This window comes from Eschrichtius robustus, chromosome 5 (assembly GCF_028021215.1).
Source record: "Eschrichtius robustus isolate mEscRob2 chromosome 5, mEscRob2.pri, whole genome shotgun sequence".
In the NCBI taxonomy this organism is placed as follows: domain Eukaryota; kingdom Metazoa; phylum Chordata; class Mammalia; order Artiodactyla; family Eschrichtiidae; genus Eschrichtius; species Eschrichtius robustus.
The window spans coordinates 62,688,044-62,715,936 of NC_090828.1; the positions used below are offsets into that span (position 1 = coordinate 62,688,044).

The 27,893-nt window shown below is 41.8% G+C and overlaps 1 protein-coding gene across 1 annotated transcript in view; it reads right to left on the reverse strand.

Annotated features, from left to right (window-relative positions):
• The window catches only part of MYO3B (myosin IIIB), a 372,706-nt gene that overhangs the window by 338,707 nt on the left and 6,106 nt on the right, over positions 1 to 27,893 (reverse strand). Inside the window, exons 3-5 of the mRNA XM_068543930.1 lie at positions 21,892 to 21,996; positions 21,560 to 21,659; positions 18,904 to 18,980 (exon numbers count right to left, since the gene is read on the reverse strand). Coding sequence (XP_068400031.1) covers positions 18,904 to 18,980; positions 21,560 to 21,659; positions 21,892 to 21,996 — 282 coding nt within the window. The remainder of the gene's footprint in view (positions 1 to 18,903; positions 18,981 to 21,559; positions 21,660 to 21,891; positions 21,997 to 27,893) is intronic.

A 27,893-nucleotide genomic window follows, 5' to 3' on the forward strand; every position in this document is an offset into this window, starting at 1 on the left:
TTCTCTTTTGGTTTCTGAACTAAAGAACCTTTTTCTATGTACCTGCATCCTTGGCCTGATCCCAGCCCAATCCTCTGAATAGACTATTCCTGCCACAGAACATCCTGTCATACTTTTAACACATTATTTTCAAATATGCATTCAAACTCAAGTTCAGATAATTCCGATTTTGGAAGCAGAGGCCATTACATTGCCTGCCGAAGATCTCACTTTCATCACCTCAATCTGGTGAGAAACTACATTATTCTAAAAGATCTCCAGAGAAGGCTATTTACCACCTTCCTTTCCAGAAATGACATTTCCAAACATGTAAGACAAACATAATTTTAGACCTATCAATCAGCAAATAGTTCACTATTCTTATACATTCCTGTGAGGGAAAAAGAAATAAGACTCTATCCTTCCCCAACAGGAGCTACAGCCAAGTGAAATTTAAAGTGAATCTATAATAAATTAAATGACAAACCATGACAGCTATAAATGTCCTAAGACAATACGTACTAGCATGTCCAATAAAGGATATGGGCTCCAAAAGCTTGGGATATTAGAGGGAGACCAATTCAGGCTAAGCAAGACTACAAAAGTAACTAGTGCCCATAGTCCACAACTTCCAGAAAGAAATTCAAGTCAACTTCTAGCTATCTTGGATGGGACACAGAAGGCAATTCAAAGAACCCGTCCAAATGTGGGAATGGAGATATCCTATCGATTCTCAAGTGCTGTCATAAAATATTCAAAATGTTTATCTGGTTTCCACTTCTCTTTACAGTCACACACTATCTTCGGCTCAGTCTGATTAATAGAAGAGTATCCGTTGGCCAAATTCTCTTCCCTAAACTCAGCTTGTAATGTGACAAAGGAATTATTTAAGCTTAGCCTTCTAGAGAAGTTTATAGAAAATGTCTCTAGTAAAATAACTCACAAATAATTATTGAGTACCTATGAGCCAGGCATGGTACTAGGTAGGTATATAATCATTCTGTCAGGTAGGTACTACTATCAACTTTTGTAGGTATGGAAACTGAGGCACAGCACAGTTAAATAGCTTCCCCAGTACCCATAGCTAGTCATGGTCAGGGACAGAATTTGAAGGCAGGCAGAGGAGAGACAAGTAAACAGATCATCACAATGTGATAAAAGTACTCTAAATAATAAAGGTTATATTCAAGAAACAGTTGAATTATCAGCATCTGTACACATATTTTGACCAAATTAATCACGTTTTTGAGATTTTTGTCACCTAAACTCTATCTCTTCAGAGGGAGTCTCTCTTTCCATCTCTCTTTACTGAGTTACATGTGATGGGATTCAAAGAAGTACTCTAAGAGGTTGCACCCCAACTGAAGGTCAACACATCCTAGAACTGGATTCCCTATCAATCCAACAACAAAAGTCTGCAACTATTTCTTTAGGAGAAAAAGTAATTTCATTCTCCTTAGCTCAGCATTCTCCTTGTCTCTAGGTAAAATAAAGCTGAGTTAAGAATGCTTCAATGGTCGATTGGTCTTGCCCCCAGGAGGAAGTGACCTCTCAAAGAGCTCTCTGAATCAGTTGTTACAATGCTCCACAAAGAAAAGGAGAGTGGCAATGTCAAGTAAGTGCACTGCCCTGGCACCAGGTTTCCCAGGTTCTGTAAGTCATATTAAAGGGGTGGGGAGAGAGGAGTCTGAAGTGGTATTGACACAGGCCCAGGACCCCAAACACCTTGTCCTCTCCCACTCCTCCACCTCACCTCGACTGCCCCCAGGAGGAGACATGCCTAAGGCAAGTGTATACTCTCCTCTACCTCAAGCCTTTACTTCAATCATAGGAGTATAAGTGATGTTGGTGGCAGTGGAATAGGGAAGATAGAATAGATGTGAGAGAGAGTTCAAGGAAAGACTTGCAGGACTTGGGAGGCTAGGAAAAGGGACACACCAAGGAAGACAAACATTATTACCCTGGGTGACCAGGAGAATGATGGTGCCATTTATAAAACAGGGAAGTCAGGAAGAAGTAGGCAGTCAGTTTGGTAGGCAGTATAACAAGTTCAAATTGGGTCTAAGCTCTACCTCTAACCAGGTACAGAAAAATCATGTGTGCTCTTGGAAACTCACTTCTTTTTATTCACATGTAGATACAATAAGAAAAACAAAATTCCATCAGGATCAGAAGCAGAATATACTAAAGAGTAACAATAAAGCACTGATATGTCATCAGTGACTTCATGGAGTTTTAAATTATAGTAAATATATCTTACATTTCGTTCGGAAAACCCGAACGAACTTTCTGGCCAACCCAATATATCATGAACTTTAACAAACTGGTATATTTATCTTAATCCAGCATTGTGAATAGAAAAACTGCTAATGAATGTCAATTTTACAAAGTAAGAATTCTCCAAAGCTTATTTTTAAAGTCCCACTAGCAAGTTCACATGAAGAGGATATGCCTTCCGGAATGTTCCAAAAGATGTGTATGTAGACTGTTACAAAATATTTAGTGCACCTGGCAAAGGCTAAGAGCACAGAATTAAATGAATCAAAATAAAGAGAACTCTAGTGCAGTATTTGCTAATGGCCTATTGGCTGCAAGATTAAATTATTGTCTCGCTGAGTCTCAACGAGTTTCAGGATGTGTAAGTCCCTACATACTTCTGCATACTCACCTTTAACAATCTTCAACTCTTTGTCATGACATTGGTGAGTGTTTATACTGTTTCTGAGTTTTAATGAGTAGTTTTATCTACTTGGTGTTAATCTATCATTAACCTCATCATTTCTTCTAGGTTTTAAAGGGGCCAGTCTTAGGATCTCATCAATGTGACCTCTGAAGTAAACAGAAGTAACCCAGGGTAAGGATTATGTCTTATCTTTCTTCCTTCCTCATCCACATCAATTTGTGGCACTCATCAGAGAAGCTTTGTTGAAAAATCTTTGGATTGGAATCAGAAAGTCTGAACTCCATTATTCACCAGCTGGGCCCCTTTGAGCAAGTCCCTTGAAAACTCTGAGCTGAGGGTTCTTTAGTCATAGTGACCTCACTTTCTAGATCTATAAGATGGCAAGTTGGGGATGAACCATCTCTACTATCCCTTCCAGCTCTAATATTCTATGACTTCATGATTTCCAAATAAGTGGCTTTCTTATCTCAAAGAGATATCTCAAACTGAGAGACTAACCTCTCCATGCAAATTACCTAGCGAACAGTAGATCATTCTGGTCTGTGAACTGGGTGGCTGGAACCTTGAGGGGATTTTATTGCCAGTATTTTGTAGAAGGTCTTAAGGTCTATGAAAAGATGCTGGTTGCTGTGATAATGCCTCCGTTAAGGAAGATGAGCTTCAGCGACAGAGCAATTGTTTGGATGCTGGTTAATGGAGCGTGTCCACGTTCCTACCTTGAAATGCAAACTTATGGCTTTTCTGATACACTTAGACTACACTGCTGCTTATTTTAGGAAGGGGGAAGACACTAATGCTCGGATTACTAGCAATATCTATGCACTAACAGCTTCAGTGCTCAATGCCAATTTTACCCAGAGGTGGGCTTGAGAATCCCAAATGTCGGTCATTACCACCTTGGCTGCCCAAAACTTCTTTCTGGAGGGAACCAAGGACAAGAAATAAGTTTTCACTATAGTTTAGCTCTACTGGTCTTTGCAGCGAAGGCCAGCAGTCAGCTTTCTTTGTCAGGGCAGTTCTCCGTAAGCCTTCTTCAAGCTAACGGGTTCCAAAGTTGTAGACTCTAAATCTTCCCCAGTCACTCCCTCCTCCCCTCTCCTAAAGGAGTTTATAGGGTAAAACTGCACCCACAACTTGATAACGCAACTGCTTTGACACCTGTCATCTCCTTATCCATCCCGGGCATGGTCCCCTGAGTTCTGTTGAGGAGGCTGGCCCTTTCCTCAGCCATGAGCTGGAGAAAAATAACTGTGAAAAGCTCTGGGACTGAGAAAAGACTTGCACCTCTGCATGGTGCAAGAAAATCCCAGAGCAAGCCATCTTCATTTTGGTTGCCACCCCCTCACTGGATAACTTTAGCAAATTATTTAATCTCCCTGTATCTCTTCTTCCTATGCAAACTAAACAACCCCTTCCTCATGGGTCTTATCAGAAGCACTGCTTAGGAAAATGCAGGTTACCCAGCTTTTTCTGTGGCACCAAAATGTTAATAGTAGATATCATTAGGTCACTGATGTATGGGTAATATCCATTTTATTTATTTACTTCTTTAAAACTTTTTGCATTTTCTAAAATGTCTACAGGGAACATGGATTATTTCTATAACAAAAAAGAACAAATTTTGTCTGTTTTTCTGTCTTGAAAATGTAAATAAGTATTAGAAAGTTTGCCTTGATCTTCAAGGGTGTGTTTCCTTCCTCAGGGGTATGTACTGGCTGTGGGGATTCTTCATCAGCAAGGTGATAGGTTAAAGGTGTTGTCTTGGTTGTAAAACTAGGGTCCCATGAATTTAAAAAGAATTAAAGAAATTCTCTTCTCAACCATATTCTTTTCCATTGTAAGCACCAGACTAGAGTTAGTACTTACACTTTCTCAGGCCACCACGATCCCATGAAATGCCCTACGATTACAGTTTCATTTCAGCCTAGACCAAGAGTAGGGCTTACTGATAAAGTTCCCAAGATAGGGGGTGAGAGCCACCCTCTATCTCTTGCAGAAAGACTTGGGCTATAAAAACCTGAGAGAACAGTTTCTCCTCATCTCAAAGTCTTCATTATCTATAAAGAACATCTGTATTAGACTGGGTGTAAAGGGGATAAAAAATAGTCAACGTATGAACTCCTGCATTCAGAAAACCTAGATTTCTCCAACCTATTTAACTTAAACCATTTATCAAATGATATATCAAAGAGCTGCTGGGCTGAAATCTCTTTCAATAATGTGATTTTTAACCAATACTTTCAAGCAAATAATATTATAGTAGCACCATCCACCATAAGGAAAAATATGTTTTGCTCTTATAAAAAATGATTTACCAAACTTAAAAAACAATAGATGTTATTCAGACTATTTTATTTTTCCACTAATATTTTAAAATGTCATTAAAAATGCAATTAGGTTTGCTCTATATGGTCTGATTTCTCATCTTAGTAGAATTGATCATGTGATCCAAAATTATAACCAAAGGTCAAGATTAAAATTTCACTCAAGTACAGAAGCAAAATGCTGTTATCTCAAGAGCTAAATTTCAGCTTACAAAAAGGCAAAGCAAATAAACCTAAAGTTATTAATCTTTGGCTGACCTTGAGCCCCAAAATACAGTCAATAGACTGGCAAATAAGATGGGCTGAGAGGTAGGAAGGCAAATAGGATTCTTAATTTTGCTTACATAATTCACACAGCATAATTAATAAATGTTATTGACCATAAAGATTTCTAAAATAGAATTTCCCTGGAATTGTAAACTGCAGTTATAAATATTCCAGTGGCAAATATTATTCATCAGTTTTACATACAAACATCTTAAAGTGTTACAAGCTGAGATACTGAACAAGCACATGAAATCTCTTCCCTTGGATGAAATATAACTTTGAGGGAGGATACATTTGAGATTTGAGGTTTTTTGCTAAGAGGATGTGGACTAGAAGAACTGAAATTTATGGGGGGGGGTTTCTCTTTTTTTTTTTTTTTTTAGTTTATTGATAAAACTCAAGACTAGAACTGAATCTATACTTTGTATGCTGAGAAATTGCCAGAAATAATTTAAATTATACTGTTCTTATGAAATTCAGAAAGGTCTCTAATTAAAATATGATGTTCTACAAGTCTTTTTTCAGGATTGTAACATTCAGCTTATGCCTTTAGAAAAATAAAACAAGGTTCAAATTAAAAACACTCAGGGCATCCCTGGTGGCGCAGTGGTTAAGAATCCGCCTGCCAATGCAGGGGACATAGGTCCGATCCCTGGTCCAGGAAGATCACACATGCCGCGGAGCAACTAAGCCCCTGCGCCACAACTACTGAGCCCACATGCTGCAACTACTGAAGCCCGTGCACCTAGAGCCCGTGCTCCACAACAAGAGAAGCCACCTCAATGAGAAGCCCGCGCACCGCAACCAGAGAAAGCCCGCGCGCAGCAATGAAGCCCAACACAGCCCTAAATAAATAAATAAATTTAATTAATTTAAAAAAATAAAAAGACACAGAGCACGCATACACAACACCACTTCCCACCATGGCTGGTGGAGGGCAGAGGGGGACTGTTCTGGGTTTGAGGCCAGCATACACACTGATTTTTGCACTTCAAATTCCCCAAAGCCCTGGGAACATATCGTTTATACTTAACCATATGGTAAGCCCTGCTCTCAAACTCAGGACCAGTATCACAGAACTCCCCTGTGAAAGGTAAATCAGCGACCCCAAATTTTTGTATGTGTCCTTAGTACTCAAAGGCTCCAAAGGAACACATTTGCTTAGAGACCCAGGATCATCCCACCACCCTCCCCAGCTCCAGCAGCTTCCCCACATCAGAGATGGGTGCTGGAAGGGATCCGAGGATTCATTAAGTCAACCCCCCTATTTCACAGAGGAGGAAACTAAGGTGCTAGGGGAGAGCTGACCTGCCCAGAGTCACAGAGCTGGTTTGTGGCCAAACCAGGAGCAAACTCCATGGTTCCGGCATGAGGGAAGCATCTCCTGGGGATTATTATAGTACACAGAATGCTGAGCCATTGCCAAAGGGATTTCGTGTTCCATAAGCCATAGCCACACCATCCTCTGAGTGTGTAAGCACGCCCTCCATTTAAGCAGATGGAGTTCCTGCCGCCTCTCACTTCCCGTCCCCTCACTTTCCCTTCCGCTGCCCCTTTCCTTTGTCAGCTAGTGCTCCAATTCTACCAGAGTTCAGTTAAGGAAAGAATGAGTAGGAGTTCTATAATTCAGTTCACTTTACAGCTGTTAAGTCAGGTATTCTTACCCCAGGTGAGGAAACAGATTCGGACGGGCTAAGAAATTTCTCAAAGTCATACAGCTAGTAGGTAACGGAACTAAAGCATAAGCCTGCGACAAGAAACTAACTGGGGAGGGGGGGGGTTCTCCTCCACAGTACGTCTGAAAAACAGGAAGGGAAGAAAATCAAACAGAATAACTGAATGCTCCCACACGGGCATACCGCTTTATCTGCATGTAGTCTCTGGGTTCTGTCCTCTCCCAGGCTGATGTCACCAGGCAAACCAGGACGCCCTTGGGAATGTCACACATTCCTACCAAAGAGTGATTTCCTTTAACGGTTTAAAACTAAAGAAGGTGTGGGGAAAAGCTGGGCCACAATAGAGCACCATAAATACAAGTCCGCACACCCCTACCTGCTCCTGCTTCACCTCCACCCCAAGGCTCCTCTGAGTCCCATTCCTAATGCTGACTGCCCGCCTCCCTTTTCTTTCCTCTGACAGCTCAAGGACCTCCGGACAGAGGAGCCAGTGCAGCGCTGGCCTGGCCGTGAGCTCCCTCTCCCTTTCTTGGGGCTGAGCCCCTGTGCCCTGGGCGGGGCAGTGGAAGCACCGACCGGAGGGTAGCCACCAGGTGATTTGAGACTCAGAGCTCAGGAAGAGCAGGGTGGGCTCTGACGTTTCTTCAGCAAACACTTCTGCCCCTGCAGGAACAGTTCTTCCTCTTTGGTGGACGAAGAAGGGGAAACAGCAGGTGTCTTGCCCTTCTCACCTCCCCAGAGAGGGGTGGGAGGACAGCCTGGAAAGTTCCAAATGCTCACGGAAGCTATTACTTTGAAACATCTCACTTAGCACTGAGCAGAAGGCAGGATGGGGAAGGGGGGACATGAGGCCTCTGCTCTGGGCTCACGTGCTTCTGCACATCTGGGAGCTGAGGCCTCAGATGGGGTCCTATATTTAGACCCGCCAGGAGGAGGGTAACAACAAGTCACCGCCACCTCCAGGGCCAGCCCCCCACCTCCACACTGACAGATGACATATGACTGAAGCCCACAGAGCTCCAGCTGAGAGGGGAGCTACCGCTGAAGCTGAGGGTGCAATCCGGGGCTGCACCAGTCACTCTGCCCTTGTCCTGGGCCCTTTACCCACCGGAGCCCCAGGTGCCTGGGTTGTGCTCCAGGCCCCCTGAAGGCAGAACCACTCTGGGAATGCAGGCAGGGTCAGCCCCAGAATGAGAAGGGAGGGAATCCCTGCTTCTTAGAGACTGACACAGGAATCTGGAGGGAACCAGGGAACACAAATGGCTACAGAATCTCAGAGGTGAATGTCTTGGGGGAAGACACACAGGTCTTTCAGCCAAGGATCCAAGGTTCTAAACCCCTCACTTGAACCTGTTGAGCAACCAAAGCCTACATTCTTCACAGTGAAGTAACTGGCAGATGGGATCCCAAGAATCCTCAGCCTTTTAAAACAGAGTCAGGCAAAATCAGACCCTAAAGGTCTTGCCATTGCCATTGTTTCACCCTTTCTGAGATCTTGGAGAGATCCCACCTTCCTCATCTGACTAATACCAGAGGCACGGAATGTGAGAGCTGGAAGAGGCTTTTCCCCCTGGAAACCATACATGTTCTCTGAAACACAGAAGGGACCTAGGAGGCAGAGACTACCCAGGCCAGTCTCCTTCCAGCTGAGAACAGGATAGGGAGGGTTGGGCTCAGGCAATAGGCACCACCATTTTTAAAGCACTTACTATGCTGGGTACTGCAGCAAGCACTCAGTACATCGTTTCATTTTGTCCTCTGACGCTGTTGGTCAGTGGTTAGGTAGGTAAGCAGGGTATCTATGATTTGCTCCCAGGTCTACCTGACTCCAAAATTTGTACTCTTATCTCTTCTACCAAACGTGAAGCCATATTAAAATAACTGAACCACAATCGCTTTTTAAAAATGACTGGCAGAGCTATAACTATTTAAAATCCAAATCTCCTAAATTCTATTCTGAAGAACTTTGTTATTTTATTTTTCCAGATCTTTCCCTTGGGCATTAATTACATTGGTTTCTAGTGTCATGTTGAAATATTGCACTTTCCTCAACATATTAGGAAGTATAATTTTTATCTAAAATAATTTTTAAATTGGAAAAGAAAGATATTCATCTTATCTGGTACACTGGTGGTTGCAATTAAACGGTTTGCTCTAGTATAGTGGCTAAGAGGGAGGATTTTGGAGCTAAATACCTGGGTTAAAATCCTGGTGGCATCACCTAACAACCTGTCCAAGGACAAGAGCAGTACTTTCTGTGACTTATTTACTTTCTCTAAAACATTGGACTAGTAATAGCAGTAACTTTATGGGGTTATTGTAAGGATTACAAATGAATTAATTCATACAAAGCACTTAGTGCCTGGCACATAGTAAGCACTCAACAGATGCTATTAATTCTTATTAGGTACCAAACCCATTAGCTAGAGCTTAGGGAACAAAATGGTAATAATGACAACAATAGTATTTCAGCTCTGTAGTGGTTTATGGCTTTCTCAGCCCCTCAACACAAAATATCTCTTTTGTCATTTCTATTCCTGGCAATGCCAAAGGAAATAGCATTATTGTATCATTTAGCTAGGAACAGCATAATTAACGAAGGCAAGAGTGGTTGCAAAAAGCCTGCGATATTTCTGCATTGGTGTAAGCCAGTTGTTATGGCAACCGTCCCCAGTCAACCCTTTGCCAGGGAGAGAGAGACCCATTTTTGGAGCCGTCACAGCACATCTGTTTCTCCACTCAGCTGATTAGCTCTTGTTTGCAACAATTAGCAGATGGAAGTAAAAATGAAAAAAAAATTTTTTTAAAGAAGCAAATATTTATTTTATCCACAAGTCTGCTTTCTAATACAGAAACAGACCTTTGGCTATTTTAGGAAGATTCCAAGTAAACTGGATCCTTAATACATAGGCTGCTTCTCTCATTGGTGGGATGGCAAAGTATAGTCAACCTATAAATTACAGGTGATAGGTCCTTCATGTATGTCTTTTAAAATGATGTGTCTCCACCACTACTCCATCTCTGCACGGCTTTGTTGTAGGAGCTGACTCAGCACACACTTTCCACACTGTACATCCCATATGAACACACTGAAGCAGAAGAATACAAGGCTGGTGGGCTAGGAAACCTGAATTCTGGGGGCAAGTCTGCTCTGAACTAGCATGAATAGTATCCTCTCCCTGCCTTAGTTTCTTCACCTGTAAAATGTAACTTGGATTCCCATGCTCTTTGAAAAGCCAAACAGCTCCAGTATTTACCAGATACGTGAATTTGGGCACAATACCTCCTACCTCTCTTTGAGCCTCATTTTCCCCAGTGGTAAAATGAAGAAAATTAATATCTACTCTAGAGAGCTGTTGTGAGAATGAAATAAAATAATGTATTAAAAAAGCACCCGGGGCTTCCCTGGTGGCACAGTGGTTAAGAATCCAATGCAGGGGACACGGGTTTGAGCCCTGGTCCAGGAAGATCCCACATGCCGCAGAGCAACGAAGCCCGTGCGCCAAGACTACTGAGCCTGTGCTCCAGAGCCCTCGAGCCACAACTCCTGAAGCCCAGGCGCCTAGAGCCCGTGTTCCGCAACAAGAGAAGCCACCGCAGTGAGAAGCCTGTGCACCGCAACCAAGAGTAGCCCCCGCTCACCTCAACTAGAGAAAAGCCCGCGCGCAGCAACAAAGACCCAATGCAGCCAAAAATAAATATATTAAATAAGTAAATTTTAAAAAAAGAAAACTAAATGACTTACTGGGCATACAGTATCTGACACGTTAGGCACTTAGTTTCAAAAAAAAAAAAAAGCACCCATCCCAGTCCCGGTGCATTAGTGGGTGAGTCCTCAGTAAGTGAAAGTTTCCTTCCCACTGTATACTTGCTTAGTAGGTGGAATATTCAAACTATCTGACAATCAGCTGCACACGGCACTGAAGCTGGTCCTTGAGGTCCCCTTCCTGCCAGACATTACCCCCTGGAGTTGCTGGACCATTAGAAAATCTGGGTGTCCCAAGGAAAGAGACAGGCAAGTGGCCAAGGAGCACTCAAGGGGTTCTGGATGGCAGCCACTTACCATCTAGAACAGAAGTATTTCAATATTTTAACAATCAGCATGGTCACACCAGTGCAACCCAGCTAACTGTAAGGCGTTATTTTAACAGAGACTACAAATATCCTCGACAAAAACAATAATGATGACGTTGGTTACTTTTCTTGGGTTTCAGTCATTTATAACTATTCAGTTTAATTCTTCACTACATGTGATGGTGGGAAAGGTAGATTAAAGGATCAACTACCCCAACCCCCTGCCATCACTATAAATAAACATAAATTAGGCTTGTATCCCTTTTTTGCTATAGACCAGGATATTAATCTGGCACGTGTTTGATGGAAATACTAGCCAAGCAATACCAATACTGACAGTGGGCATGGGTTGTATTGCAAGTGCCTTAGTTCACTGAGTCACAACACAAAGATTCCAGTCACTGTTACCCAACTACCCACCCAGTGTCCCTGGGCAGTTAGACTGGCAGAGCCTTGGATTCCTCGTCTATAAAATCAATGTTGGGCTTCCCTGGTGGCGCAGTGGTTGAGAGTCTGCCTGCCAATGCAGGGGACACGGGTTCGAGCCCTGGTCTGGGAGGATCCCACATGCCGCGGAGCAACTAGGCCCGTGAGCCACAACTACTGAGCCTGCGCGTCTGGAGCCTGTGCTCCGCAACAAGAGAGGCTGCGACAGTGAGAGGCCCGCGCACCGCGATGAAGAGTGGCCTCCACTCGCCGCAACTAGAGAAAGCCCTCGCACAGAAACGAAGACCCAACACACCCCAAAAAATTAATTAATTAATTAATAAAAAAAAAATCAATGTCATCATGCCTAACTGGCATCCTCACAGGTAGTGAGCACTTAAAAATAATATCTGTAAAAGTTCTATGCAGATGTGGGATGTTATTATTCTATTCTTATAAGAAACTGGCTACCAGGAGAGAGGGAAGGAGAAAAGAGGCAATAAACATGGGTAAAGGGAGGACTGTGTTAACATATACACACGGCTGAGATACAAGCCAAAGTCACAGGCAGGGAGGGAGACCGGGGACTCGGTGTCAACAGAAGGCTGAGGGAAGTGACCTGAGCCAAACATCTCAGGAGATAATCCAAAGATGCTTGGCCAGAGAGCAGGTAGGACAGCACAAAATTCTCAAGGTACTGAGGGCTCACGTGAGAAGGCAGTTTGTTATGGTATGTCCAGAAGAACATATGGTACATTCTAGCACATCCAGAAAGAAAGAACTGTGTTTGCCTCAAACACCTTAGGCTGAGAGAGACGTGTGTGTGTGTGTGTGTGTGTGTGCGTGTGTGTGTGTGTGTGTGTGTGTGTGCGCGCGCAGACAGGCAAAGCTGAGCTCTCCAACTAAGCTAGCGCCTGTAACATGCGGATCTGTAGGTTGCAAATGACTGACTGATTACCTTGGAAATCTGAATTATTTACTACAGAGGAGGGATGTTAAGTATTTGGAGGGTTGTTATAGGTTGAATCGTGTCCTCCAAAAAAAAAAAAGATACGTTAAGGTGCTAGCCCCCAGGACCTCAGAATGTGAAATTATTTGGAAATAGGGTTGTTGCAGATGTAATTAGTTAAGGTGAGGTCACACTGAAGTAGGTGGGTCCCTAATCCAATATGACTGGTGTCCTTACAACATGATGGCCATGTGAAGACAGACAAACAGGGAGAATGCAATGTGATTACAAAGGCAGATATTGGCGATACGGAGCTGCTAGCCAAAGAATACCAAAGATTGCCAGCAAACCACCCGAAGCTAGGAAGAGGCAAGGAAGGATCCTAGAGGCTTCAAAGGGAGCATGCCCTGCCAACACCTTGCTTTTGGACTTCTAGCCTCCAGAACCGTGAGATAATAAATTTCTGTTGTTTTAAACCACCCAGTTTGAGCTACTTTGTATGGCAGCCCTAGGAAACTAGTATGGAGTGGCCACGGCTTTGATCCCAGACAGGAGGAGAACCCACTTTAACTTCTTGGCTGGCCAAGGGCAGCCCCAAGGGAGTAAAGGGGGCGTCTGTTGGATTGTACCACGGGCGCTTTCACTGGTGGCTGCTAGAATACTGGAGCCCCTGCTGCCCCTCAGACACTCACAGACGACGTTGTCATAACCGCCCCCAGGTCTGTCCCTAACAATGAAGCCATGCAACTTGCAGCAGTCACCGCCAGGGAAATCTAAGAACCTGGGTTTCTGATGGCTTTACTGAGCTGCTGAATCAACAAAGTCTGGAACCACCTACCTCTGTACGCACAGGAGAAACTTCATTTCCTATTGCTGAAGTCATTTTGCTCAGGGTAATCTGTTAAATACAGTTTCTATGTTAAGCATCTTTCTTTCTCTCTTAAAATCATCTTCCTGAGTCACAGTATGCTACTGACATACTCAGTTTGTAAAAAACTGTACTGACCTTGACTTTTAGATTAACTCTTACTATGCCAGCCAATATTTCCCCAGTAGCATTGTCTCAAAGTACTATCACACTAAGCGCACCCCCTAAAATTTTTCTCCTCCTACACTGCTGAGTTGATACTGTTTTTACCCAGCATCTTTCAACTTTATGAGTGTCCACATGAGATGGCAAGAGGAAATAAGTGGAGAGTGTCGTGAATATGGTAGTCAGTTCATGCTGCAGCTTCAAGCTGCCCCAGTGAACTGCTGTTTGGACTGCATGTCAAAGTTTGATGGTGGTCTGGTCACATTCCATTAGCTACCTGGTTTGAGGCATAGCCTATTTGAATTAAATATTGTAGTTCGGCTGGTGAAATCAAAATGGAAATACAAATGGGAAAAGAGTAATTTGGTTCAATTTCTCAAAAATAAAATAGGATCAAGGATCATTCTGCTGCGTTTTCAAAATAAAAGCACTGGTGGCATGCAATGGTTTTATTCCACTGGCATTGGCATTGCATACATTGCTGTCATATTTAATCTAAATACCACTTATTCACACAAGCAGAAGTGAAAGCATATTAGGATCAGTATACTATGCAGGCCACCATATGAAGACAATGTCCATTTGAACCACTACTGATTATACTTTCAAGGACTCGTCTTGACCCAAAGCCTGGCTCACGGAAAAGAGTATAACTGTTTGTTGAATGGAATGCTACTTAGCCATAAAAAATAATGAAATAATGCAATTTGCAGCAACATGGATGGACCTAGAGATCATCATACTAAGCAAAGTCAGTCAGACATAGAAAGACAAATACCATATGATATCACTTATATGTGGAATCTAAAATATGATACAAATGAACTTATCTCCGAAACAGAAACAGACTCACAGACATAGAGAACAGACTTGTGGTTGCCAAGGGGGAGAAGGGATGAGGGAGGGATGGATTGGGAGTTTGGGATTAGCAGATGCAAACTATTATATATAGAATGGATATACAACAAGGACGTACTGTATAGCACAGGGAACTGTGTTCAGTATCCTGTGATAAACCATAATGGAAAGGAATGTGAAAAAGAATATATATATATGTATATATATAACTGAATCACTGCTATATAGCAGAAATTAACACAACATTGTAAATCAGCTGTACTTCAGTAAAATAAAAAATTTTTTTAAAGTTTGTTGAATTGAACTGACAAATGGAAGATTATTCCTGTGGACACTCTTAGAAGACTCTTTGTCTTTTAAGACAAAGAGTAATTCTCCATTTGGAAAATAAAAATGTGAGGTTTGTGTAGGACTGAGTCTCAAGAACTGCAGCCTGGTCCCAAAGCATCTTGGATCCAAGCACACATCCTGAGAGAATCTCTGAGTCATACACAGAGCAACTGGGCACTTGCTCCTGAGAGGCACTGTCAAGGTCTCCATCCCATAATCTGCCTACTCCTCAATTTATCCACTACAGCAGGCAAGATGCAACACCGGCTTTTCCCTGATGAGAAGGGAACCAGTTCCAGGCAACCTGGGCAGCAGAAGCTCACCATGGACCACTAAACTGTCCCTAAATAGAAACACTCCACATATTTTCTTCAACCCAGCTGAAACTGAAAAGTCACAAACACCTCATGAGAAATGTACAAAGCCAAGAGCAGGTCTCTCTTATTTGTATTTTGTGGTTCTGAGAACACCAACTTGCCGCGGATTGTAACGGGAACACCATCTTTTGAGTTATGTCACGCTAAATATTAGTTGAGTGGCCTCAGTTATGCTTTCCTTTAATAATAAATTAATCAAAATCTACAGAGAGGGCTTCTCTGGTGGCGCAGTGGTTGAGAATCTCCCTGCCAATGCAGGGGACATGGGTTCGAGCCCTGGTCTGAGAAGATCCCACATGCCACGGAGCAACTAGGCCCGTGAGCCACAACTACTGAGCCTGAGCGTCTGGAGCCTGTGCTCCGTAACAAGAGAGGCTGCGATAGTGAGAGGCCCGCGCACCGCGATGAAGAGAGGACCCCACTTGCCGCAACTAGAGAAAGCCCTCACACAGAAATGAAGACCCAACACAGCCATAAATAAATAAATAAATAAATAAATAAATAAATAAATAAAAGACAGTGGGTTTGAGTGTCAGCCTGTGGGTTCAAGTCCCAATCTGAGTTTAAAAAAAAAAAAAAATCTACAGAGAAATTTGTGAATACCAATAGTTTTAAAGCCCTCCTCAAACTACCCTCCAAATTCATCTTCTCCTTCGACTTTTTTACCGATGTATTCATTCATCCAACAGATGCTTATTGAGCATCTAGCCTGTATCAAGCACTACACTGAGAGCTGGGCATCCCAAGTCCCTGCCAGAGTTTAGAGTCCAGTTGGGAGACCTGCTTACCAACAACTATTGGGTTGGCCAAAAAGTGCCTTTGGTTTTTAAGTAAAAATAAAAGACACATTTTTCATTTTCACCAAGAACTTTATTGAACAACGTATTCACCGCTTTATTCCACTACTTTCTGCCATTTTTCAGGCAAATTCATCATTCCATCTTCCCAAAACTTTTTATCTTTTTGAGCAAAGAATTCTTCCAGGTGCCTTTTACAGTCTTCCAGGGAATTGAATTTTTCTCCATTAAGAGAATTTTGTAAAGACCAAAATAAATGGAAATATGAAGGTGCAGTATCTGGTGAATATGGCAGATGAATCAAAACTTCCCAGCCAAGCTGTAATGGTTTTTGCCTGGTCATCAAAGAAACATGCAGTCTTGCATTATACCGATGGAAGACTATGCATTTTCTGTTGACTCATTCCGGATGCTTTTCATTGAAGTGCTGCTTTCAGTTGGTCTAAGTGGGAGCAGTACTTGTTGGAATTAATCATTTGGTTTTCCAGAAGGAGCTCATAATAGAGGACTCCCTTCCAATCCCACCATATACACAACATCACCTTCTTTAGATGAAGACCAGGCTTTGGTGTGGTTGGTGGTGGTTCACTTCGCTTGCCCCACGATCTCTTCCGTTCCACATTATTGTACAGTATCCACTTTTCATTGTCTGTCACAATTTGTTTTAAAAATGGAATGTTTTCATTATGTTTAAGTAGAGAATTGCACGTGGAAATACAGTCAAGAAGGTTTTTTTTTTGCTTAACTTATGTGGAACCCTAACATCAAAGCGATTAACATAATAAAGCTGGTACAAATGATTTTCATTGCTTGATTTGGGTATTTTGAGTATGTCAGTTATTTCCTGTGTGGTATAACATTGATTGTTCTCAATTAATGTCTCAGTTTGATCGCTGTCAACTTCAACTGGTCTACCCGATCGTGGAGCATTGTCCAGTGAGAAATCTCCAGCACGAAACTTTGCAAACCACTTTTGACACGTTCAATCAGTCACAGCACCTTCTCCATACACTGCACAAATCTTTTTTTTGCATTTCAGTTGCATTTTTACCTTTCTTGAAATAATAAAGCATAATATGCCAAAAGTGTTGTGTTTTACTTCCATCTTCAATATTAAAATGGCTACACAAAAATTCACCAATTTTGATAAGTTTTTTTTCAATGCACACTGATATGACAGCTGTCACAATACAATCTAACAAAATCGTTTCGAATGAAGTTAAAGACAACTAAGTGTTACTAGAGCCATCTTAAGGAAAAAACCGAACAAACCTTTTGGCCAACCCAATACAATACAATGGTCATGGTTTGCTAATGGAGGGTGTAAAGGCTGCAGTGGAAACTCAGGAAAAAGAACCTCAGTTGGCCAAGGATGAGGGAAGGTTTCCTAGGGGAGTTGCATTTGCGCTGAGACTTGAAGATTGAGGAGGAATGTTCCAGAGTTCTGAGGGCCATCCCAGATGATGTAACAATATATGGAAAGGTTTAAAGGAATGACACATAAGGATAGATTTGGAGAATTACCTGTTGTTCACTTCTGTTGAGGCATTAAAAACAAGTAAATTGGGGAAAAGTAACCTGAAATGAGGCTGGACAGTACAGAAGCTGGAATATGAAGGGCTTTGTTCCCCATTCAAAGGAATCTTGACTTTGCCCTACAGTGTTTCTCAAAGTGGGGTTCATGAGGTCCCTATGAAAATTTTTATGTTTTTGCTTTTGTTTCAATGATAGTTTTATTAATAATAATAAAATGGGAGAAGTTGCAGTAAAAACATGTTCCAGATCATCTGGATGGCTAACTGCCACACAATTTCAGTGCCCATATTTATGTTTATTATTAAGCTGGCACCAAGCCAACAGAGATGTGCCAGTTAGAGACCAAAGGAGATGCTGTTTAAACAAAGAGATCACTCTCGCTGAGTAAAGTGGTGGGAGAACTGGGTCACCACATGGTATGTGGTAGTAAGGTTGACAAAATAACTCAAAATAATCCATGCCGTCATGCTCTGAAACATATTCACATTGCAAAGGACAACTGAGTTTCACAAAACAATGTCATTTGTCTCATTAAATTAAAGCTGTTTACTTGAACACTGCTGGCTTTGTAGTTTTTTCATAATACATTTTTTTCTCTTTTGGTTTTATAGCATTACAAATATAAATGACTAGATAAGTGTACGTCTAGTTTCATGGTTTTTAAAATCAATTTGAGATTTAAGTAAACATTGGAATCTGCAGGGATTTTCTTTTTCTCTAAAATGGGTCTGTCCATTATCCAAGTATGAAAGAGAAGGCCATTGAGATGGAATAAATTTGAGCATATTGGCGTAAGCCGATTACTGTCTTAGGAGACCACCTTGGCAGTCACACAGAGGAAGGAAAGCCCAGGGACAGAATGGAGATGGAAAGACCTCTAAGGAGATGATTGCTGAGTCCCCTTATTAAAAGAACCCATTTTCTTGATACAAGAGAGCTGCTCTCAGGCCAGAGTGCTGTGGAATTAAAAGGCTGACCTGACAAGCAAAGCTGTACAGTGCCTCTGTTTCAGGGTATGCGGTATCTAGTCCAAAGATTCCCCAAACTTCTACATGTGTCATTTCATAGAGGATTCTGTGGTAATGCCAGTACTAAATTAGGGCGAAATCCCAGGTTTTACTACAGAGCCAAAAAAGTACACAAGAGAAGTTGCTATGTATCTGGTAACAAAAAAACAACCAGGACTATGGCATATAGTTCTGTAAGCCCGCTAGAGCTGAAATCTGTCTCTTCACCAAGCCATGTGTCACTGGGGCTGCATCTATCCAGGGAAGGTGACCTTTTCTAATTTACACAATGGCTGGATGAACTTGTCAAGCCAGGACCCTTGGAGAGGGCTGCATCTTCTGGAGTGGGCACCTTTTTCTAACTGCATGAAGGTATTCTGTGGGCCAGCTGTGACTTAATCCTGATTTTCTGAAATTAAGTTCTGGCTTGTCATCATTATCACTCACCAAACCAGAACTCTCACAGTTCAATGAGGATAAAGGATTTTCTTTTTCCTGAAAGTTTTGTGAAGTGTGTGACCTTCCCATAAAAAGGCATAGTACCAAGGCTCTCAGCAAATACAAAGAAATAGCTGCCCTCTGCTTACCTCAGGGGCCATCCAGAATGGGGTGCCGACAGATGTGTTTCTCCGCAGACGTGTACTGGTGAGTTGAGCTGAGACGCCTATAAGAAAAGGGTGTCACAATTCAGCAGTGAGCAGAAGGTGATGCTAGACCAGGGGCTGGCAAACTTCTTCCATAAAGGGTCAGACAGTAAATATCTTAGGCTTTGCGAGCCTAAGGCTCTGTCACAACTACTCAACTCTGCCATTGTAATGTAAAAGCAGCATAGACAACACAGAAGCAAATGAGTGTAGCTGAGTTTCCACAAAAATTTATTTATGGATGCACAGTTTTCACGTGTCATAAAATATTTTTCTTTTGATTTTTTCCCAACCATTTAAAAATGTAAAAACCACTCTTAGTTCACAGGCTGTACAAAAACAGGAGGCAGGTCAGATTCGGCTCACAGGCTGTAGTTTGCCAACCGCTGTGTGGGAGCATATATCTATCTAAATCACTAGGATATTTTTTTTTCCTAATGAGCATTTCTACCATACTGCTGCAAAATTGGAATCAAAAGAAAACATCAAGAACTAGGATCAACCCAAAATACCTTCCTACTATATTTCCAAAATATTTCAGGTGATATCTTTCTTAAAATGGTGCTTCATTTGGTAGAGGAAGAAAATTGGCATGTATTATCTATAATAGAGCTTCAGTGTAGACGTAAAAAGTTTTCAGTGCCTTATCTTACCTAGAAGGCTGGAAACCTGACAAGAAAAATACACTTGTCAAATGGAAAAAGAAATTGACTAATAATATTATTATCTCGGGCTCAATGTTGAGGACCTGAATTTTAATATAATTCCAATGTATTTTGTCTTAGTCTTCAGCCAGCTCTCTTCTTTATGCCATAATGGATGTAAAGGTACACTGGATTAGGAGTCAGAAGACCTGTTTCCCATCTCAATTACGTCTTTTCCTAATTGTATGACCTCAAGCAGACAACCTCACTCCGAGCCTCAGTTTTCTTACCTTCAAATTGGGGATAATGCTACTCACACCTAACACAAAGAGTTATTCTTAAATACCAAGTAAGAGAACAACTGTGGCAGCTTCCCTGGTGGTGCAGTGGATAAGAATCCGCCTGCCAATGCAGGCGACACGGGTTCAAGCCCTGGTCCGGGAAGATCCCACATGCCGTGGAGCAACTAAGCCCATGCGCCACAACTACTGAGCCTGCGCTCTAGAGCCCGTGAGCCACAACTACTGAGCCCGCATGCCACAACTACCAAAGCCCACGCACCTAGAGCCTGTGCTCCACAAGAGAAGCCACCGCAATGAGAAGCCCGCACACCGCAACTGAGAGTAGCCCCCGCTCGCTGCAACTAGAGAAAGCCTGCGTGCAGCAACGAAGACCCAATGCAGCCAAAAATAAATAAAATAAGTAAATTTTTAAAAAAACGGAACTGTGAAAATGATTTATAAATTGTAAAGTATTTTACAAATATAAGGTATTCTTTTATACCAAGCAAAATCTAATGCAGCCCTTAAGAGAATAACAATGGTTGCCACTAATGCTGTTGATAAGAACTTAGAAATCTGAATACATGTGCTCATCAGCAAAGAACATACCGTTAAAAGCATTAGGCATAGATTTGCCGAGGACCATGGGTTGTTTTTTCAGGGTAGTTGTTGTGCTAACCGCTTGCATTCCTTATTCTTTATTAGGAAGCCAAAGAGGGCTCTTTAAACTCTATTTAAACCCTCTGCAACTTTTCTTTGCTTTTTAGTAAATAAACCAATATACTTAGCGTAATTTCATTTATCTTTGAGTAATTTCTTCTGAGCAAATGATTCACTGATACATTTTAACGCTGAATTCTTTCTTACCAATAAAACAATGAATATTCAAAATCATCAATCTTTTCTCCTACTACGCTGACACTGATAAAGAACATTTTAAAAAGTGCTTCTGTAAATAGTTTCTCATTATTTATAACAATCATGCTGAAGTACTAACTGTTGTTGAACCCGTTTAGAAGACTAAACCATTCGATAAACTTAAAAAGGAAAACCAAATGGTTTGTTGGTGTGTGACTATCAACACAGGAGTGTCACAAGCAGATATTTAATAGTTCTCTGGCCTTAGGTGATATTGCTCTGCGTTTCCTTTCACACTTCCATTTCCTGTTAATGTTTCCAGTTCAACCAGCCTCACATGTAGCAGCAATAATCACAATTTAAAGGGATGTTAGCTTTCAGACCCAAAGGACTATTTTACCTTCTGCTCACTGGGACTAAGTATGCCTAAGGCTAGAGAAAATCATCTGAAAGACCAAACTGCTTTCTCTTTTCATATGCAAAAAAGAATAGACAAAATGTAAATTATAGACAATTGCCCTGAGATGTGAAATCCTTCCCAGAAAACCAAAGTTTTTCCCTTGAATTCTTCTTTTGAAACACTTTTATATTCTCTCTTTAAAAAAATGCCTTCTAAAGCTGAAAATAGATTAACAAACAGCATCTCTTAGGGTGATCCATCTGGTGAACCACCCCCCACTCCCCAGCCTATGTGTGACTGGAAAGGCCCTCAGCCTATGGCGTAGAAGAGAGGCCCCAGTCTTCTGAGACTGCAATAAATTATTGCCTTTGGCTAAACCGCACACATCAAGAAAACAAACGACATGCAGTCATTACCAAAGTCAACGAGCTTAACTCCTCCTTCTGTTGTCAGAAGAATATTATTCCCCTTGACATCACGGTGGATGATTCGGTTATTGTGCAAATGCTGAAGGCCCTGCATGGTGTCCCACCGCCACCAAACAACAGGAAAGAGGAAAGGAAAATTTGCATGGTTATTTTTAAACAGTTACCCTACTATTAAAAATCTAATCAAAGTCCACATTTGGCTGCACCTCCCTATTATACAACTTGCATATTATAGGGCAGTTTCCCCTTGTTAATATGCAATGGGGAGCCAACCAATGACAAACTGCCCCCTCTGCCCCCAGCTTGATGGACGTCCTTACCAAGAGGGCCCCATATAAGATGTATGAGATCACTGCTTCATCCAGCCGCTGGCCACACCTGAGTAGACCTTTGACAAGCTCGGTGACGGAGCCCCCATTACACAGCTGCGAGAAGAGGTGCCGGGGGAGACAGACAGCAAGAGAACACATACAAAAAGAAAAGAAAAACACATTAAGAAGAAAAGCCCACTTGTTACTGACTCAATGTAGTAAAATAAATTTGCAAATCACAAAACTCCAGGTCAGAACAATTAAACTTCAGTTTTCCATTACACAATCAAATCTCGTTCTCTCTGTGTGTGTGTGTGTGTGTGTGTGTGTGTGTTTATTCAAGGTGATGATTTATGAGTGAAAGTGCATGTCCAGAAAGTTGACTTTTTAAATTGTTAAGTGAAATATAAAAGCACAAGACATTATTTAGAAATTAAAAAGAGAAAGCATGTAAGTAATCATGGTGACTTATGGGATATTTTCATTTTACATGAATATTGTCTATTTTTTTAAAAAACATGCATTTTGAAGGAAAGACTGAAAGAGGCAAGATGGACGCCCTTGACACTTAGGAGGGAATACATTTTATTTCAGTCTCCCTGTCTCCAGTGCTGGCACTGCAGGCAGCAGGGGCCCAACCAGCAGCTCTTGCTCGAGTTGCCACTGCATGTCAAATTTATGGAGTGGAGCTGCATCGTATGTGCATTTAACCTTTTCATATTCAACTGTAGGAGTTCAGCAACTTTATGCTCTTCTTTTTTTATTGCTGTAATTAAAAACACTGTCAAAGTATATCATATTTGCTCTTTTTACGTACTATACATTACTGAGATTTGAGAATGCGTAAACCAGGCATACTACTCTTTCACAGCAATTTAAGGGTTTTCAAGTGTGATTTTGACCAAGTGCAGAAGGCAGTGTGCCGGTCTGGGTTTGCTACATGCCATCTTAAATCAAGGGTTCTTAACTTGTTTGAGCAGGGCTTGTAAATACCTTGAAACTGTAGGCAGCATGTTGTATATGCATCTTGCACTTTTCTGCTGAGAAAATTCAGAGCTTTTGTTGGATACTCAGAGCCCTCCTTGTCCTTATACAGGTTACAACCCTACTTTAGAGACCTAGGTTTCCTCCTGGCACTTTGTCTACAATCTGGGAAGGAGTTAACTAGTGAACAGTGGGGGATCCTCTGGGTTGTGGCTGCTTGAGTCAACTGGCTTTTCATAAGCAAAGAGATGTGAGGAGCACAGATTAGCACCTTTCCTAAAAGAAGACACTCTTTATCAAGATAATAATACATTAGGATCTATTCGACTCTAATTACGAACATCTGCAAGGTTTTAATAAATGGTGAGCAGGTGTTTCTGTTTGATGTGTGTATCATTCCCCACTACATACGCAGCAGGTACCTTGCACACACGTTAACAATCAAGATAAACTGGAAATGAATCTGCCCATGTTTTTACCATTTAAGTTGCTCTTAAACAATAGCATTTGACTAAAAATATAATACAAAATTAGGAATCTTTAAAACTAGAATAAAATTACCATCTGTCAGGAATGATTCAGGAAGGAGCCAAGAACAGTGAAATGCACTGAAGGCTATAATGGTCCCATGAGGCTGGGATTATATTTGTCCTTGGAATCCTCTCTCTACCAATGTCAGGTGCAACTTGTAACTCAACACTGATACCTCTCATGGCCCTAATGTTGAGTACCAGGATAATGTCTTCCAAAGGATTCCACAGTCTTTTTACTTCAACTATGTCTTACATGACCCTGAAAGGGCACATAACATTCAATGTTCAATCTAATACTCTCTTGAGCGATGAATGCATTTTCAGTGTCATGATTCGTAAAATAATCTTAAAAGCTAAGCTTTCCACAAATATATAATAATTTTCTCAGGACTCCCCAAATTAGATTTATATTTCAAGTGACAAAAATTGGAGAACTGACCACAGAGTCAAATGATGATTATGAAAGAATGTAGGACATGACATGAGGGAAGTTCTCAACCCACAAAAAGCAAAGCTTTTCTGGGGCTGATGGCATGGAGCTTGGAGAGCTTGAGAGAATAAGATTAGGGTGAGGATGCTCCCTCTTGGGGGTGGTTGTGTAAGCGGATAATGCTAATGAAACCATTTCTTATGAACCTCTTTTTATATGGAAATCTAAGGGGAGACCTCCTCACAGGAGCCTCATGCCAAAAAAGGGGTGTTCATGCTGAGTGGAATGGCAGTAGAGTATGGTGAGGTCCATCAAGCCTGGGATTCTAACAGTTCCCTACAGCCTGCTCATCATGACTTGCAGGAGATTCAGAACTTAATGCTCCATTTGGGTTCAGGGACAAGGCTAGAGTTTGAATGAGAAGGAAAGACAGTGAGTGCAGACCTCACGATAAGAAGGAGTATCAGGGACCTGGGACATGGGGAGACACCAAAGAGAGAGTAGAAGGACTTAGGGTCACCAGTTGGAGGTCCCTGACCTCACTGCCATGGCTTTAAGTGACCATTTGCTGTATCCAAATCCAGATGTTACCCAGGGGAAGGAAAGATGAATGGGGAAAGAGAAAACCACTAAAAAACTAAGTCCTTATCCAAGTGACTAAGCTTTGAACTGGATTGTGAAAACAGGATACAAATTCCCAGAACTTGCCCCTTCCCAAAGAAGTCACTCTACAGACTAAGTTTAACAGGATAAGTTAAAATCAATTGTCTTCTCTAGGCAGGCTGGGGGCTCAAGAACAAAGTTGGGTTTAGTTATTAAAAAGAAAGTTACGTGCTGGGAAAACTGGACAGCTACATGTAAAAGAATGAAATTAGAACACTTCCTAACACCATACACAAAAATAAACTCAAAATGGATTAAAGACTTAAATGGAAGGCCAGACACTATAAAACTTTTAGAGGAAAACATAGGCAGAACACCCTATGACATATATCACAGCAAGATCCTTTTTTGACCCACCTCCTAGAGAAATGAAAAGAAACAAATGGGACCTAATGAAACTTCAAAGCCTTTGCACAGCAAACCATAAGCAAGACGAAAAGACAACCCTCAGAATGGGAGAAAATATTTGCAAACCAAGCAACTGACAAAGGATTACTCTCCAAAATATACAAGCAGCTCATGCAGCTCAATATCTAAAAAACAAACAACACAATCCAAAAATGGGCAGAAGACCTAAATAGACATTTCTCTAAAGAAAATATACAGATTGCCAACAAACACATGAAAGGATGCTCAACATCACTAATCATTAGAGAAATGCAAATCAAAACTACAATGAGGTACTACCTCACAGCAGTCAGAATGGCCATCATCAAAAATCTACAAACAATAAATGCCGGAGAGGGTGTGGAGAAAAGGGAACCCTCTTGCACTGTTGGTGGGAATGTAAATTGATACAGCCACTATGGAGAACAATATGGAGGTTCCTTAAAAAACTAAAAATAGAACTACCGTACGACCCAGCAATCCTACTACTGGGCATATACCCTGAGAAAACCATAATTCAAAAAGAGTCATGTACCACAATGTTCATCGCAGCTCTATTTACAATAGCCAGGACATGGAAGCAACCTAAGTGTCCATCGATAGATGAATGGATAAAGAAGGTGTGGCACATATATACAATGGAATATTACTCAGCCATAAAAAGAAACGAAATTGAGTTATTTGTAGTGAGGTGGATGGACCTAGAGTCTGTCATACAGAGTGAAGTAAGTCAGAAAGAGAAAAACAAATACCGTATGCTAATACATATACACGAAATCTAAAAAAAAAAAAAAAATGGTTCTGATGAACCTAGGGGCAGGACAGGAATAAAGATGCAGACGTAGAGAATGGACTTGAGGACACAGGGAGGGGGAAGGGTAAGCTGGGATGAAGTGAGAGAGTAGCACTGACATATATATACTACCAAATGTAAAACAGATAGCTAGTGGGAAGCAGCTGCATAGCACAGGGAGATCAGCTCGGTGCTTTGTGACCACCTAGAGGGGTGGGATAGGGAGGATGGGAGGGAGACGCAAGAAGGAGGGGATATGGGGATATATGTAAACATATAGCTGATTCACTTTGTTATACAGCAGAAACTAACACACCATTGTAAAGCAATTATACTCCAATAAAGATGTTTAAAAAAAAAGTTACCTCTTTGTTCTCAATAGCTTGTGACTGCCCAGTTTATTACCCATTACTCAATCATGAACACAGTGCCTGCCCTCAAAGAGCTCAGCACCAGAAATGGACACATGAGTAATAAGAGTGGCAGGTGGAAGTAAGGGTGTGCCCACGGGAAGTGTGGTGGCACCGAAGAGAGAATGGCGACTTCTGTTGTGCTAGGGTGAAGAGGGAACAATCTGGGAATCTTCCCAGAGGACGTAACACATACAATGAGTTTGAAGGACAAAGGACCTTATGGCAGGTGAACAAGAAGAAGAGCATCCCTGGAAAGGGAACACCGTGTGCAAAGGAAGGGAGCACAGAAGAATGAGGGGGGAGGTAGTGTGTCTATCTGCCTGCGCGCGTGTGTGTATGTGTCTATGTCTGTGTGTCTTTGAAGTCTACATACTCTGCCACTGTTGGGACAAAGGGACAGAATCCTAGAGCAGAGAGACTGGGAAAAAAAAGGGGGGAACAGGGAATGACAGGTGTGCCCTGCTAAGAAGTGTGGGCTTTATTACTATGAACACGCGTATTATGATACCATAATATACCATTAGATAGGAGCGGTAAGCTATTGACAGGTTTTAGGCAGGAGGTCTGTTCAGATTTCTAGAAAGATGACCTTGGTAGCAGATTGGAGGGTGGACAGAACAGGAAGACACAGGGAGCTGGACACCTGTTAGGAGGTGTTGAAGCAATCGAGAGAAGCAGGGTCAAAAAGTCAAGAGTCCTGAGGACGAAGAGTCAGGGACAGATATGGGGGACTTTTATGACATAGAATCGACAGGAATTTTGTACCAACTGGCTAGAGAAAGCTAAGAAGAAACAGAGTCTAGGGATCTTGTGAGTATAAGAATAGTAATAAAGTTCTTTGATCCTCTAAAGCTAAAGCAGCAATAGACATGCAAGGCACTGTAACGCCTTCATCAGAACCACTTCTCAGCCTGGCTCCCGTCTCAGGGAGGCACATGCTTTACTGAACTGCAAGTGCACTATTAAAATTCTACCCAGAGAACATTTAAATTAAGTGCTGGGTGATGATCCAAGCTAACTCAACCCTGGAATTTTCCCCTGAAACCTCATTTTAGTCTCTCTCCTGCCCTACTTTAAATCTGGCCATTTCTGCAACAAGAGCCTATTCAGTGGCATTTTATATAGGTAGCCAACTTATAAACTTTCCTCATAGCTCTAGAACCTACGGAGGGACTAAGAGCAGCCATTTTGTCAGCAGGATCAAAACTCAGCTGTGGATTTAAGAACAACAGAAGGATCAGACTCGGTTGGTGCCTTTTGTTCACTAAATGTCAGAGTTTAAGAACTGTCGGACTTGTGGTTCAAAGAAACATATAAATAAACTGCTCAGGGCACCTTTAGAGGAAGCGGTCCTATGAAGTTGATAAGCCCACCAGCAAGGTTTTAAAGGGCAGCCCGTGGGTTACAGGGAAAGGACCTTGGGTACCTGGATATAAAAAAGGAAAGCAGGTACATACTGACAATTGTCTAATCGGAGTAAATATTCAGTGAGATGGACTGAACATTTTAAAAGCATGACAAGGAACTATATTTAAATGCATCAAATAAAATAATCCCCTTAGAGTTGTAAGAAGGCAGCCAAGACTCCTATCCACGCCTGAGGGTTGGCACCTGCAGCCTTTTATTCCTGCCCACCCTGCCAGCCATCAGACTCAAATACAGAGGTAGGTCTCCATCCCTGCATTCCTCCCGATGCCCTCAGCATTCAGGAAATGTGGCAGCTGGATGCATCTAGAATTTAATAAGCATTTTACTCCAAACCAAGAAAAACAGAAAAATCATTTACATTCCACATCTATTTTCTAAAA